The following is a 14,418-nucleotide window of genomic DNA, read 5'->3' as shown; positions in this document are numbered from 1 at the left end:
GTGTTGTTTGTACTTTAGGCACTTTAGTACATGCTTTAGCTAATATTTTATTTCAAACTAAACTCAAAGAAAGTATACATTATATAAAAAAAACTACACACACATTTTTTCCCCACATTATTAGCTTTTCAGGAAAAATGCAAACCAGTTGAACACGTGTTGAATTTAACTATTCGTCTCTCAACGAAAATAACGACACAACTTGAAAGAAAAAGTGACTTTATAATAATGAACGTAATTATCCTTTAAATAGCCTTACTCTACTGCGGCTGGCACGACATGTTTTGCGTGAAATAATGAGCAAAGGCTGCTTTAGCGCTGCTGGCAGACGACGACGTCTTGCACAAAAACAAAAGAATTCCACATGAAATGCCAGTTGTTTTGTGCACTTTTCATTGTTTTACTGCTGCCATCGCTTTTATCTGTTGTCAACTTCATCCACAAAAAAACCAAGGGCTCTTTAAAGTTCACTCTACCGTAAAAAAAAAAAAGCTCTTTTATTTTTTATTTTATTTTTCTTTATTGGCAAGACTCAACGCGCTGAATTGAAGAACCTCTCGCTAACCTCTCCCTAACCAAACAAATGTGGGACATTTTCTTTTTCGCGGGCCATCTCCGTAGCATGAATGTTCAATTTAACAAGGAGCCAGGCAGCGTTTTAACATTTTCAAGGACAAAGTGCGAGCGCCGGAGTCTGCAAACAATTGTTTGCGCTTCGCAGTCTCGCTGGAACTGCATCTGTTAAGAGTTTCGAGTATGAAAACCTCAAGTCACCCTGATGTACTGGCTGGCAGCAGGCTCCCTCCCTCACCACGTTGTCTTCTCGAACATCTTCTGGTCATCGCGTCGTCAGCCTGTCCGTCAGCTAACTGGGCTTTTACGCACACACGCTCGCCAGCGCGGCCAACTGGTCCGTCAATGCCGTGTTTTTCCGACGTTTAATGGACACATTTTTGGCTTCACCTTGTCGTTGCGACGTTAAAGGGATCGCTGGAGTGCGTTTGTACAAGGCACTGACTCACGCGCTTGGGTCATACTTTCCGCGCTCCATTGTGTATTTCCACATATGTACGTACGTAAGCCGTGTTTCCGTCAAGTGGTACAGTACGGTGCGTGTTTTCCCGTTTCCATTAGGAATAGCACCAAAAATAACCAGCCCCTACCCTTCCATTATTTGGCTTTATTCCCGGGGCCGGGGGGGTTGGTTAGCGCCAACCACGACAGAAAAACGTCATCTTGCAACCGGTGTTTGCGACTGCCCGCCAGTCCATTCTCATACAAAGATTGACGTCTAGGAGGACGTCTGGATGTCCTCCATTGTTGGCTAGTTGTGTCGCGTTCAATGTCGTCATTCGTTGTCGTTGCACCGGTAGATGCCACACGTATCTCACCGATGCGACCATCGGGCACAGTCCAAAGCCCCAACTACCAAGTAAAAGTACTGTTGTCGAAACGCAAGCATGACCCAGGGTTTTACAATTCTAAAATGAAACCCCTCGTCTTTCCAAGCTACGTTTTGTATCTGCACTTCAGTGCAATAATATAATTATACATATATATTAGTGCTGTGCAAAAGGTAAACGCGCGACACGTTTCCATGACGACTGACCGGAAATAGAAGCGCATGACGCCATGTTTACATGCTGCGACACCGAAGTCCAGGCACCGTTTACCAGTTAGCTGTGTAAGCTCCTTTTAGCGCCGTTAGCGCGCCTACAGTTGAACTGGAGCGGTCTGTTTTTTAAAGGAAAAGAGCAGCGCTACAAATAAAGTTAGCGTACCTGTGTACTGCGTACGTGTGCCTCCGTTCTAAGAGTTTAGCGTTACTTTACAGACTAATTTTAACAATCGAGAGTCACGTAAACATGACGTCACACGTGCCAGTCGTCATGGAAACGCGTAGTGCATTAACGTTGACGCCGTTAAACGCCGTTTGACAGCACTAAAAAAATCATATATAAACGTAATATTTAACACATGAAATCACTGGCAAATTATTATTTAGTAATACACCAATGATTACAAATTGCGCATTTTTGTTCTCGGGAACTTGACAAATGCTGCTAAGCCACTAAAACGCCAACTATAAACTTAGTTTATACGTTATTTTTATTGAAAAATACCAGTATATAATTGCATTGGAGACATTAAATGTACATTGGAGAGACGGACCATTATTTTACTTATTTTGTGTTTTGATTATTATTAAACAAGAAAATTGGCTGGATATACGGGCACCAAACATCAGACGTTGGTGACCCAAATCAGTCGACCTCTGTTGGGACGGGATACTGAAGTTAAGCTATTATTTATATTGTTTTTTTACAGATGTATTTTATTAGATGGACTATAAAAAATTGTCATCAATTATCAGCCATCATCGGCTGCCCTAATTTAAAAAAAAAAAATCTGCATCACATCGGCCAAAAACCCCCCAAAATCAGTCAACTTCTACAGTAATTATTACTTCAACTGCGTCAAGACATAAAAGAACGGTTTCTGCAGCGTGATTTATCTGGTTCTGTTGTTCACCGCGAGCACATGTTGTGCTAAGTCTTCCTCCGTTCAATGGGTGCCATTATGGTACGGTCCACATACATCAAACTCCATGCCGTAGGCGCGTTTATTAGAAGCATGTGATCCATTAAGCGACCGCGATTTGTGACGATCTCGTAAGACGTGATGTACGAGAGGGAACGTACGGTGACTTTAAAGTCTCCGCGACCATGAAGACATCATTTGCATATAAACCGGGTCCCAGTCGAGCACAGCTGCTGATTTTCGGCGTGGGGGGGGGGGGGGGGTAATGCAGTCCAAACGTCTTCTACTTCGCTCTGGGAGTGAGCGAAAACACGCAAGAACAACCACACACATGTGTTTGATGTGGTTGTGTAACTGTGGCGGAGCCATGTGTTACGACAAAACCACAAACATACTGCCGATCCCAGTCGAGCACGTTTTAAATGCGACGGCGCTGAAGCTTTCGAGGAGCCGGCGGCGTTTGGTCGCTCAGAGCGAAGAACGGGGAAAGTTTGAAGAAACTTTAAAAAAATAATGTTCAGGAAGGAAATAGATAAGTGTGAATTTGAATATCCGAGCAGTCACTTCCTGGTTGTTCAATAAGCCAGCCCGACTGTTTCCGGAAAATCAAAGATGCACAGATGTTGTGCAGTGGGTGTCTGCAGGAGTGACCAAGAGTATTTAGAGACACATTGTAGAATTTAATTGTTATCGACTTAAAGACAATGTAAACATGTTAGTCAGGTCAATATTATGACTTTATTTATTACTTTATTCTCGTACTATTACGACTTTATCCTCGTAATATTATGAATTTGATGTTATGACTTTATTCTTGTAGTATTATGAATTTATTCTCGTAATATTATGAATTTGATATTACGACTTTATTGTCGAAGTATTACGACTTTATTCTTGTAAAATATTCTGACTTTGAGATTACGACTTTATTCTCAAAGTATTACATCTTTATTCTTGTAGTAGTACGACTTTATTCTTGTAGTATTACGACTTTGAGATTACGACTTTATTCTCGAAGTATTACGACTTTATTCTTGCAGTATTACGGCTATATTCTCGTAATATTATGAATTTGATATTACGACTATTCTCGAAGTACTACGATTTTATTCTCGTAATATTACGACTATATTCTTGTAATATTATGATTTTGATGTTAAGACTTTATTCTTGTAGTATTACGACTATATCTCGTAATATTATGAATTTGATATTACGACTATTCTCAAAGTACTACGATTTTATTCTTGTAATATTATGATTTTGATGTTACGACTTTATTCTTGAAGTATTATGACTTTATTCTCGTAATATTATGACTTTGATATTACGACTTTATTCTCGAAGTATTATGACTTTATTCTTGTAGTATTACAACTTTATTCTTGTAATATTATGAATTTGATGTTACGACTTTATTCTTGAAGTATTATGACTTTAGTCTTGCAGTATTACGACTTTATTCTCATAATTTCATCTCGTAAGATTATGACTTTTTTTTTATTCTTGACAGATTTATAATAATAGACATATATGAATATATTGAATAGATAAATAATTACTCGGACCATAATTTACATCAGTGATGTCACTTCTCTGCTGCCTTGTTTATCACCCATGTAAACACATGTTGGACAGCCCACACACACACACAGATTTCATTTAACCAACTTTTCTCGTCGCTTCGCTGAAGAAAAACATCGATATTTCCCCCCTCAACAGTTAGCTTCACCGCACACACACACTGTATTTCTCGATGCACAAATACGTTTTGGGTCAAAATCTTCATTTACACCATTTACACCATCACCTTCGCTGTCTTCATTTACACTTTTTTTTTTTAGCCCGAATAGGAAAGGTGTCTGTCCCGGACAGTGTGTGAGAGAGCGCGGCGGCGGCGGCGGCGGCAGCAGCATCACAGCAGCGGTGTGAGTGACCCACTGCTGTGGGGAAACGACTCTCCATTGTGGGGGGAACTACACCAGCCGAACTGGTACCGTGAACACGCGGCGGCGGCTCGGCGAGTTTTTCTTTTTTTTTACCTTGGTGGACCAGCCGTGGGTGAGCGGCAGCAGCGGGAGGTCCAGCAGCAGCAGCAGCAGCAGCGGCGGCGGCGGCGGCAGGAGGTGGACGGAGCAGACCGGGAGAGCTGAGCCTCCGTTACCGAACATGGTTCATTCATGTCACGGACCGACAACTCTCCCCCTCCCCGCTCCTTCGACTCCCCTCTCCTCCTTCTGGTGTAGCCACGCCCCCCCCCCGCTCGCGCTCACTCGCACGCGCACAGGATACGCCCCCCCCCCCCCCCACTCGCGCTCACTCGCTCGCGCACAGGACAACCTACAAACCTACAAAACTAACATTAAAGGTGCATTATGTAATAAATCTAATGATTTTTAATGAATTGGGAAAATGATCCATTTGCCCTGATGCACTTTGACAGTGACTTTAAAAAAAAAGAAAAAAAAAAGTATTCTCGTCATAATGAGAAACTGTCACGTTATTTCGAGAAACTATTACGTTATAACGAGATCAGATATTTTCTCCTTATAAAGAGAAACTGTCACATTATTTCGAGATGAGATATTTTCTCCTTATAATGAGAAACTGTCAAGTTATTTCGATAAGATGTTTTGACATCATAACGAGAAACTGTCACGTTATTTCGATAAGATGTTTTGACATCATAACGAGAAACTGTCACGTTATTTCGAGATAAGATGTTTTCTCGTTATAACGAGAAACTGTCACGTTATTTCGAGAAACTATTACGTTATAACGAGGTGAGATGTTTTGACGTTATAACGACAAACTGTCACTTTATTTCGATATAAGATATTTTCTAGTTATATCGAGAAACTATCACGTTATTTCGAGATAAGACTGTTTTCTCGTCGTCATAACGTAATAGTTTCTCAAAATAACATGATAGTTTCTTGTTATAACGAGAAAACAATCTTATCTCGAAATAACGCGACAGTTTCTCGTTATAACGTAATAGTTTCTAAAAATAATGTGATAGTTTCTCATTATAACTCGACTTAAACTCAACACTATTTAGATGTCTAAATATATCTAAAGATATCTAGATCTACTGGGGGACTGGGGGTCCCCGGTGATCAAGACGCCCCAAGCACCCACTTAATTCGCTCACGCTTGGGCCCCCATATCTCCTTGAAACGCCTGTTACTGTGGGCAGTTTTTAATGATCAATGGATGGATGTCAAACAGGGTTCAACTGGAGCGCTGAGGTCTTCTAGTGGTGACAGTGTGAAACTACATCATAACAATTGGCTGGTTGATGTTGGGCCACTTTCATATGATATAATAAATGTATTCAACAATGATGTAATAACTCACTACACTGTGACATAGATAAATAAACACATTCAATTGTTATTATTATATAATAATTTTATTTTGGGCAAAATACATCATTATGTAGTGGTAAATTCAAAATCAGCTACATGACAGTAAATCATTCATGACATGAGTAATTGTTTGGTCCATAAAACTGTAAATTATTACAATTATTACAAAGCAAATGATTCCATTTTAATTATATATTTGTTCTTTGGTGCAAAGAAACCAGAAAAAATATTCACATTTAAGAAAATGAAACATCATAAAACTTGTTCTAATAATGAAACGTAGTAATCGATTACCAAAATAATTGACAATTTATTTGTAATCGATTAATTGAGTAATTGTTTCAGCTCTAAAAAATAAAATAAATCAATTAGATTTGGTTGAAAAGTAAAATATACAAATAAAATAAACACAAATATGTTGAATAATTCCTTCAGGTTTTGGACGTTTAGATCAAAGGCATTTGTTTAATTAAAATTGACGCTTTTGAGCTTCCATACATTCCAGCCGTGGCCCCTCCCACCTCTCGCGCCTCGGTTTCCCAGACGACACCGCTTCTTGCTCGTCCGCCATATTGCCTTCGCCTGAACGCGCTGGTCTGCCTAGATCGGCCCGTTTACCCACAGCTGGAAATGTAAGTACACATTCAAAATAATCTTATTTCATTTCATTTTACCCGCGTATGTGTGACCGTTTCGCCGCTGCGTGTGTTCTCCGTGCTCCGGTGGCGGGTTTAGCGGCCGCTGTGTGTGTCCCGGTGAAGCCCCCACAGCTCCGGCTCAGTGAGTCTGGTGCGTCCGCTTCGTTTTTCCTCTGTTGTTGTTTTTCCCTCTGACACATTCACGGACCTCCTCATCCGCAGCATTTCCACGTATTAGCTCCTTTGTGTCGCCGATTGTGCGTTTAAATTGACGTGTTAATGCATTTTTCCCCGCACACAAGTACGTAATTTGTCATCACCGTCTCGCTTTTATATAAATTGTGTCGTTAGCATGTTAGCTTTGAGTGTTGGGGTTACGCAGAATAGCTGCCCTCTGTAGTGGCTAGTTAGCACTAGCATTAGCATTAGAACCCCACTAAACCTGTGCGTAGGGGTCTGTCTATCAACTGCAGTCGATTAGCAGGTATCTGTCTATTAGCTGCAATTACGTATTATCCCAACTTTCTGGTGATTTTGGTTTTAATTATTATTATTTTATTATTTTGTCATAGATCTCTCGACATTCCACTAATTATACACAATAACGTTTACAACGAACGTTTCCAATGAAATCGAATGCATTCCTTATTGGTGCAAAAAGAAAAAATGTAGTACAAATACATCCTAAAATATATTGCCAAAATATAAATAGGAAAACAATTCAGTGTAACTGCAGAAATGCAGTGTAACTGAATATTAAAAAAATATAAAACTCAAGACTGCTTGTTGAAATCATTAAAAACACCCCAATCTATCAAATTGGTTGCCAATTAATTCTAGTAATTGATTAATAACGGATTAATCGTTGCGGCCCTATGTTGAACCCTTAGTTTATTATTATTTTTGTTGAGTAAAACACACACAGTGGAAATGTAAATATAAATAAAATGGAGTATTTTTATTGGCATTGTAACGCATCGACAGTACAACAACGAAAATGAGTGCGTTTTAGTATTAGTGCAAAAACGATAAAATGCAGTACGAATAAAGCCTTAAATATATTGCTAAATATAAACAGGACATTAATTCAGTGTAACTGCAAAAACACATAAGAAGTGACGTACAATAGTAATTACATATTGCATATAGTGTTAATAATAATTGGACGTGTTAAGTGTTATGTGCACACACGATTAATTGATTACTAAATTAATCAGCAACTAATTTTTAATAATTAATGTATTGTAGGAGTGGGAATCGCAGGGTACCTCACGATGCGATATAATACGTGGCACACGATACAGATAATATCGCGATACAACAATTTTCTGTGTGTAAGTGAATAGTCGAGTATTCGTGTCATCCCTACCATAATGAAAGATGTAATACTGCACATCAAATAATGATCTATGATTCCTTATTGAACAGATACCCGTTTGTCAAATTGAAGGTAAAACAGTGTTATGTGTCAGTGTATTTCCACAATGCATAAACACATCTAAATATATTGATCTGTCGATAAATGTCTCGGTTAATCGAGTGCTTGTTTTGTCCAAATAATGTTGGAAAATGTTCATCGATCGTTTCCTGTTAATGATGTTTGTGTGATAAGGATCAAAGGAACCAGAAAATATAAAACTCGGAGAGCTTGTTTAATTCATTGAAAACACTCCAATTGATTATCAAAATGGTTGCCGGTTCATTTTGTAATCGCTGTGGCCCTATATAGAACCCTCGGTTTATTTTTATTATTATTATTATTGAGTAAAACGCACACTTGATACGAACTAAAAGGCAATATTGCACGTGGAGTAATGGCTGAAAGTAGTGTTGCACCAAGAAATGATTTTAAATTATCCCCAAACCAGATCAGGATGAAACTCAGCTTTGGATTTATTATCCTCATAAAGCACGGCAGACATATATATGTGCAACATCTGATGGTCAGTGTCTGCCTTTTGTGCTTAAACGCTGAATAAACCCCCTCTCTGTTGAAAGCTTAGTTTGTCTGATGTGCCTATAAAGTTGAAGTCAGAAAAGAGAAGGGAACAGAAAACCTTTCCCAGGTTTGGTGAAATGTTTCTCGATATATTTTGATATAAAGTTGGACACGGGTTGTTGTTTTTGTTGTTGTTCTGATCCCCTGAAAAATGTCCTTTTTAAAGGTTTGTGCTTCTCGCAGTTCAGTGTTAATACATTGCAAATACTGCAATATACCCTTAAGTTAAAGAAAACATTGATCCAATTTAAAATGCAATTGATTAATGGATTGTCTCATATTTATTACCAATATATTACAAATATTACTGATAAGTGATGCGACAGCCACTGCTGTGTTATGGTCGTCTCAATACAGTAACATTATCCAAGGTGCAGTGCTGGGATAATACCAGAGGGTGGCAGCAGAGGTCAGCTGACGGTTGACTGACTGTAGTGTATGAACATCAAAGGAAAAATAACTCTATATCATTAGTCGAGCTTCTATTCAGTTACACAATGCATCGCAGCGCTTTGTATCCTTAATTTTCTGCGCACTAAAGTTGTCTCATATTTGTTAACAATATATTACAAATATTACTGATAAGTGATGGGACAGCCACTGCTGTGTTATGGTTGTCTCCATACAGTAACATTATCCAAGGTGCAATGCTGGGATAATACCAGAGGGTGGCAACAGAGGTCAGCTGACGGATGACTGACTGTAGAGTATGAACATCAAAGGAAAAATAACTCTATATCATTAGTCAGCTTCTATTCAGTTACACAATGCATCACAGCGCTTTGTATCCTTAATTTTCTGCGCACTAAAGTACATGTTTTATTCAAACAAAATACATAGTTTGATACATATTAACTTCAATATGAATTTGAATCTGACTAAAAAAAATTGATTTGTTCAGCAAATATATCATGATTTTACGATATTGCCATTTGAGTAACGGCAGTATTGGTATGTAATTTTACATAAAATCAATTATATCATGTAATACATTGTTTAAATTCGTGTTAAATCCAGATGTAGTGCAATATGAAAAACTATTTATCACAAAATATTCCATCATGACATCACAATAAAGATGAAATGGTGAATACTTGACAATTAAAACCTATTTAAGCTATTATTTAAGTAATTAAAACACCAAACAAGCTTATAGATTTATAATTTAATAATAAAACACTGTTGCGTTCGTATCTGTATCGCGATGCATCTTAAAAATGATTATTTTGATAATCATAATGTTGAAGGCTGCAATGTTTATTCGATTAATCGGTTGTTGTTTTTTTCAGCTTCTTAAATGTGAATATTTTCTGGTTTCGTTGCTCCATACAATGAAGAAGTCATGAAAAATGTTAATTTATTAATCTTGAAAAAAATCTTTCATAAAAAATATTAATCGATTATAGAATATAATCATTAGTTCCAGCTCCTATAACGTTTGTTGAGTTTTTTTGAACCAAGGATATGAGTAGTGTACAGTTTCTATGTTTTAATATGGATGATGGTTGTAAATATGGCCTCACCGTATGGAAAAATCTCAAAATCTTGAATTTTTAAAAACAAAATAACCTGCTACCTTCTTGATGCTCATACATACGTCTGCCGCATCATGCATAGGAAAGGTTTGGGTTATCGGACCTCAAACGCTCCCGATTAGCTAAGGTTAAACACCAAGCATCCCCCCTAACTTGAATATCTTCTGTGTCAGAATTTGGAGAAGCATGACCGATAATTACTATCTTTACAATAAGTACAATATGTTTTTACCGCAGCAGATGTTTGGTCTGTCTACCATCTGTAAATTGGACTGATTGGAATGTTTTTCTTTGGCTTATCTCTGACTGTGAAACAAGGACGGGTTTGTCGTTGGAAATTTCCCACCGACAGTTGGTCGGTATCATTCAAGGATTGTTTACAGTGATGCTGCATAAACAAAGCGTCAACTTTGTCAACCTCTCACTGATACCCATATTTTCTTATTTTACTAGCAAAAACGGTCAAAGCAGAGAAATTATTGCAAGTATTCAGACAAAAACATTTTATTTCAGAACGTGTAGCCAACATTGTGTTGTTTTTGTCACTTTTTACATAGTTTTCCATCGAAAAGCATAAATAATTTGGGTTATTTTAATCGGAACACATTCTGCTTCTTCTTAATAAGGACATAATTTTTTTGTCTGTCGTAATTCCAGCGGACATTAATCGTCGATGCTTGAACGCGACGTGATGTGCGGCTGTAGTTTTCAGATTATTTTAATTTTCAAGGTAACCTCTGTTTTAGAAGATAACATGAAGTTAGGAATTCACCAAAATGGAACTAATACTGATGTATACAAAACAAATTTGGGCAATAAGCAGACACTTAGAAGTCACAGATAAGAAACAAATCATATTTAAGGGGATGAAATGGAAGGTACTCAACTTGGACCGCTCTTCAGGCTGTCAATCATAGTATACAAATTATTCTTTGAAACTAAAATAAAATGGACGTAATTAAATTGCAATTTTTGCTAGAAAGCATATAAATAAAATAAAATGCACATAAAATGTCTTGTTTTGGGGCACAAACCAAATATACACACGAAAGAAGCTGCAAAATCAGAACAGTATTTAGTGAGCTATTAATAATCCTTAAGTCAGTTGTTGTTTTTTTGTTGATGTAAAAGGTTTTCAATTTACAAAGTGACAACTTTTCCATTTCCAACAGCAAAAAACCCTCAAAGTACTAATTCTAATGTGTTCCGATTACATTCCGGAAAGCAAAGTAAAATGTTTTTTTGTGTGTGTTTCAGATTTGCAGTCATGACTCAGACAGTCCAGACCAACGGGGTCCAGCCCCTCAGTAAGACCTGGGAACTGAGTCTGTACGAGCTACAGAGAACTCCACAGGTAAACACTGTTCGTTCCTTACTTGAAGACTACTATGACCTGGATGGACGACTGAGAACCTTCACAGATGATGGAAAGGCAGCACACGCGTACTAACGCTCGTCCGCTTGCTTTGTCTCGACACAGGAAGCCATAACGGACGGACTGGAGATCGCCGTCTCGCCCAGGTCCTTGCACAGCGAGCTAATGTGTCCCATCTGTTTGGACATGCTGAAGAACACGATGACGACGAAGGAATGCCTGCATCGCTTCTGCGCCGACTGCATCATCACGGCTTTGAGATCTGGGTGAGTTTGGTCTTTTACCGCAGCATGGGAAAGCAGGAAGCATTGGCGGCATTGTTTTAATTTATTAAAAACAAACAAACCCAACCCCGGTGAATAATTTATTATCGTAATAGTTGACGATTGATTCATTCAGTCGTTGCAGCCCTTGCCAGATCTACTGTCAAGGTCGTAGAGTCCACGCGGTTGCATTGGCGCTTTTGTTTTAATTTCTGTTTCTGTGTCTCCGTAGTAACAAAGAGTGTCCTACCTGTCGTAAGAAGCTGGTGTCAAAGAGGTCGCTGCGCCCAGATCCCAATTTTGACGCTTTGATAAGTGAGTGTGTTTTTTTTGTTTGTTTTTTCTTACGGTTGAATAAATCAAAATGGCTCACACTTGTTTTATCCCATCGCAGGTAAAATCTATCCCAGCCGCGACGAGTACGAAGCGCACCAGGAGAGAGTGTTGGCCCGCATCAGCAAACACAACAACCAGCAAGCCCTGTCCCACAGCATAGAGGAGGGGCTGAAGATACAGGCGATGACCAGGTAAACACACGGATAACGCGCATTTCGCACGCAGCGAGCGCGAAAGAACACCAGCGATATTCGCTGTTGGTGCCAATATTAGGCGTGGGAATCTTTAGTTACCCCAGGAATAGGAATAAACTGGACATTTTCCAAATTGAAGGCGTGTGAACTTGGCTATAGTTGGTAAATAACATATTGTCGTATAATCTTGAGCTAAAACAATCAGATTTGATGCAAATAGAGTTGAATATCAATGCTATTCCTCAATTGGAGGCACATGACACTCACTTACTTCCTGCGGCGCTATTGAGGCCACGCCACCCTTGATTATAATTATGATGGAGATATTTAATGAATGGTTTTAATGAGCTTCTATGAAATCAAAATGTATTGCAGCCTCCGGCAAGAGTTTATACAACGTCGTATTTTGGCGAGCAACCAACCTTCAATTTCTCCCAATTATTGAATATCAGATACCGTGAAGAGATCGAGATCAAACAAGAATCGCTAACAATGAACGATTTAATGTCTTATATTTTTTTATAAAAAATAATTTCTCTTTGTCAGACTGCAACGCGGGAAAAGACACACGGTGGAAAACGGTAGCGGAGCTGAAGACAACGGCGACTCCTCCCACTGTAGCAACGCCTCCGTCCACAGCAACCAGGTATGGGGTGGTAACCGAGTGTCGAGATAACAGAGGTTAAGCTTTGTTGCCATTTCCAAAAGCTCGTATATGTGAAAGAACTATATGTTCTAAAGGAGGCGCCTTAAAGTCTGCAACAGCTGACTGAGTCAATCATCATCTAATCTGATGATCAATCATGCCTTGGGGACCTGAAGTACAACCTACAGAAAAACACACACATTCATTTTAAAGCCGGTCTTGATCTTATAGCCACTATAAGTGTGTGTGTGTGTGTGTGTGTGTGTGTGTGTGTGTGTGTGTGTGTGTGTGTGTGTGTGTGTGTGTGTGTGTGTGTGTGTGTGTGTGTGTGTGTGTGTGTGTGTGTGTGTGTGTGTGTGTGTGTGTGTGTGTGTGTGTGTGTGTGTGTGTGTGTGTGTGTGTGTGTGTGTGTGTGTGTGTGTGTGTGTGTGTGTGTGTGTGTGTGTGTGTGTGTGTGTGTGTGTGTGTGTGTGTGTGTGTGTGTGTGTGTGTGTGTGTGTGTGTGTGTGTGTGTGTGTGTGTGTGTGTGTGTGTGTGTGTGTGTGTGTGTGTGTGTGTGTGTGTGTGTGTGTGTGTGTGTGTGTGTGTGTGTGTGTGTGTGTGTGTGTGTGTGTGTGTGTGTGTGTGTGTGTGTGTGTGTGTGTGTGTGTGTGTGTGTGTGTGTGTGTGTGTGTGTGTGTGTGTGTGTGTGTGTGTGTGTGTGTGTGTAGTGCCGTAAAGCACAATACAGTACGTGTTTTTTTTGCAAAACCTCCTGATTCTGATTTTGCAAAACAATGGTTTTCCGCCAACAGACAGTAGGGGGCAGTGGAGATGGCCCGCTATCTCGCCGCAACAAGACAATGACTCCGAAGCTTTGAGATTAGGGTAAAAATCCTGCGTAGTTCATTTTAAAGACCGCCCGTGAGTGCTTCGACTAGGATTTGATTAGGTAATAAGAGCCGCAACGATTAGTCAAGTATTAGCCTTTTGCTAAGTTATTCGTAAAGGAGTTTTCTTTTTCTTCGATCTATATTGCTACGCAGTTGGAGAATTTAAAATCTTTAAAATTCCTCCAAGCTGCTAGCAGAAATGTGCCTAAAATAAAAGACTATAACATCTAGGATTTCGACTAGATAATAAGAGCCGCAACGATTAATCAGGTGTTAACCGATTGCCAAATTTATTCGTAAAAGATGGCCCCTATCTCACCGCAACAAGACAATGACTCCGAAGCTCTTAAATTAGGGTTAAAATCCTCCATAGTTCTGCTTTAAAGACCGCCTGTGAGTGCTTCAACTAGGATTTCGACTCGGTAATAAAAGCTGCAACGATTATTTGCAACCAAGTATTAGCCGTTTGCTAAATTATTCGTAAAAGAGGGTTTTTGTTTGCTACACGGTTGGAGATTTTAAAATCTTTGAAATTCCTCCAAGTGGCTAGCAGAAACGTGTCTAAAATAAAAAGACTATAACGGTTTATAGAAAAAAGCGATCCGGCGCCCGTAGAAGTGTGTTTGAACGTGCGAGAATGCTCTCAGG

General features: G+C 39.2%; 1 protein-coding gene across 1 annotated transcript in view; it reads left to right on the top strand.

Annotated features, from left to right (window-relative positions):
• The first annotated feature begins 6,460 nt into the window (after positions 1-6,460).
• Positions 6,461-14,418, top strand: part of rnf2 (ring finger protein 2) — a 12,408-nt gene continuing 4,450 nt past the window's right edge. The window contains exons 1-6 of the mRNA XM_083907719.1: positions 6,461-6,544; positions 11,342-11,438; positions 11,565-11,725; positions 11,955-12,037; positions 12,117-12,249; positions 12,799-12,898. Coding sequence (XP_083763845.1) covers positions 11,352-11,438; positions 11,565-11,725; positions 11,955-12,037; positions 12,117-12,249; positions 12,799-12,898 — 564 coding nt within the window. The 5' untranslated portion in view covers positions 6,461-6,544; positions 11,342-11,351. The remainder of the gene's footprint in view (positions 6,545-11,341; positions 11,439-11,564; positions 11,726-11,954; positions 12,038-12,116; positions 12,250-12,798; positions 12,899-14,418) is intronic.

This window comes from Microchirus variegatus (assembly GCF_963457635.1).
Source record: "Microchirus variegatus genome assembly, chromosome: 21".
NCBI lineage: Eukaryota > Metazoa > Chordata > Actinopteri > Pleuronectiformes > Soleidae > Microchirus > Microchirus variegatus.
Note: the sequence above shows the minus strand (reverse complement) of the source record. Positions and strands in the feature narration are given on the sequence as shown.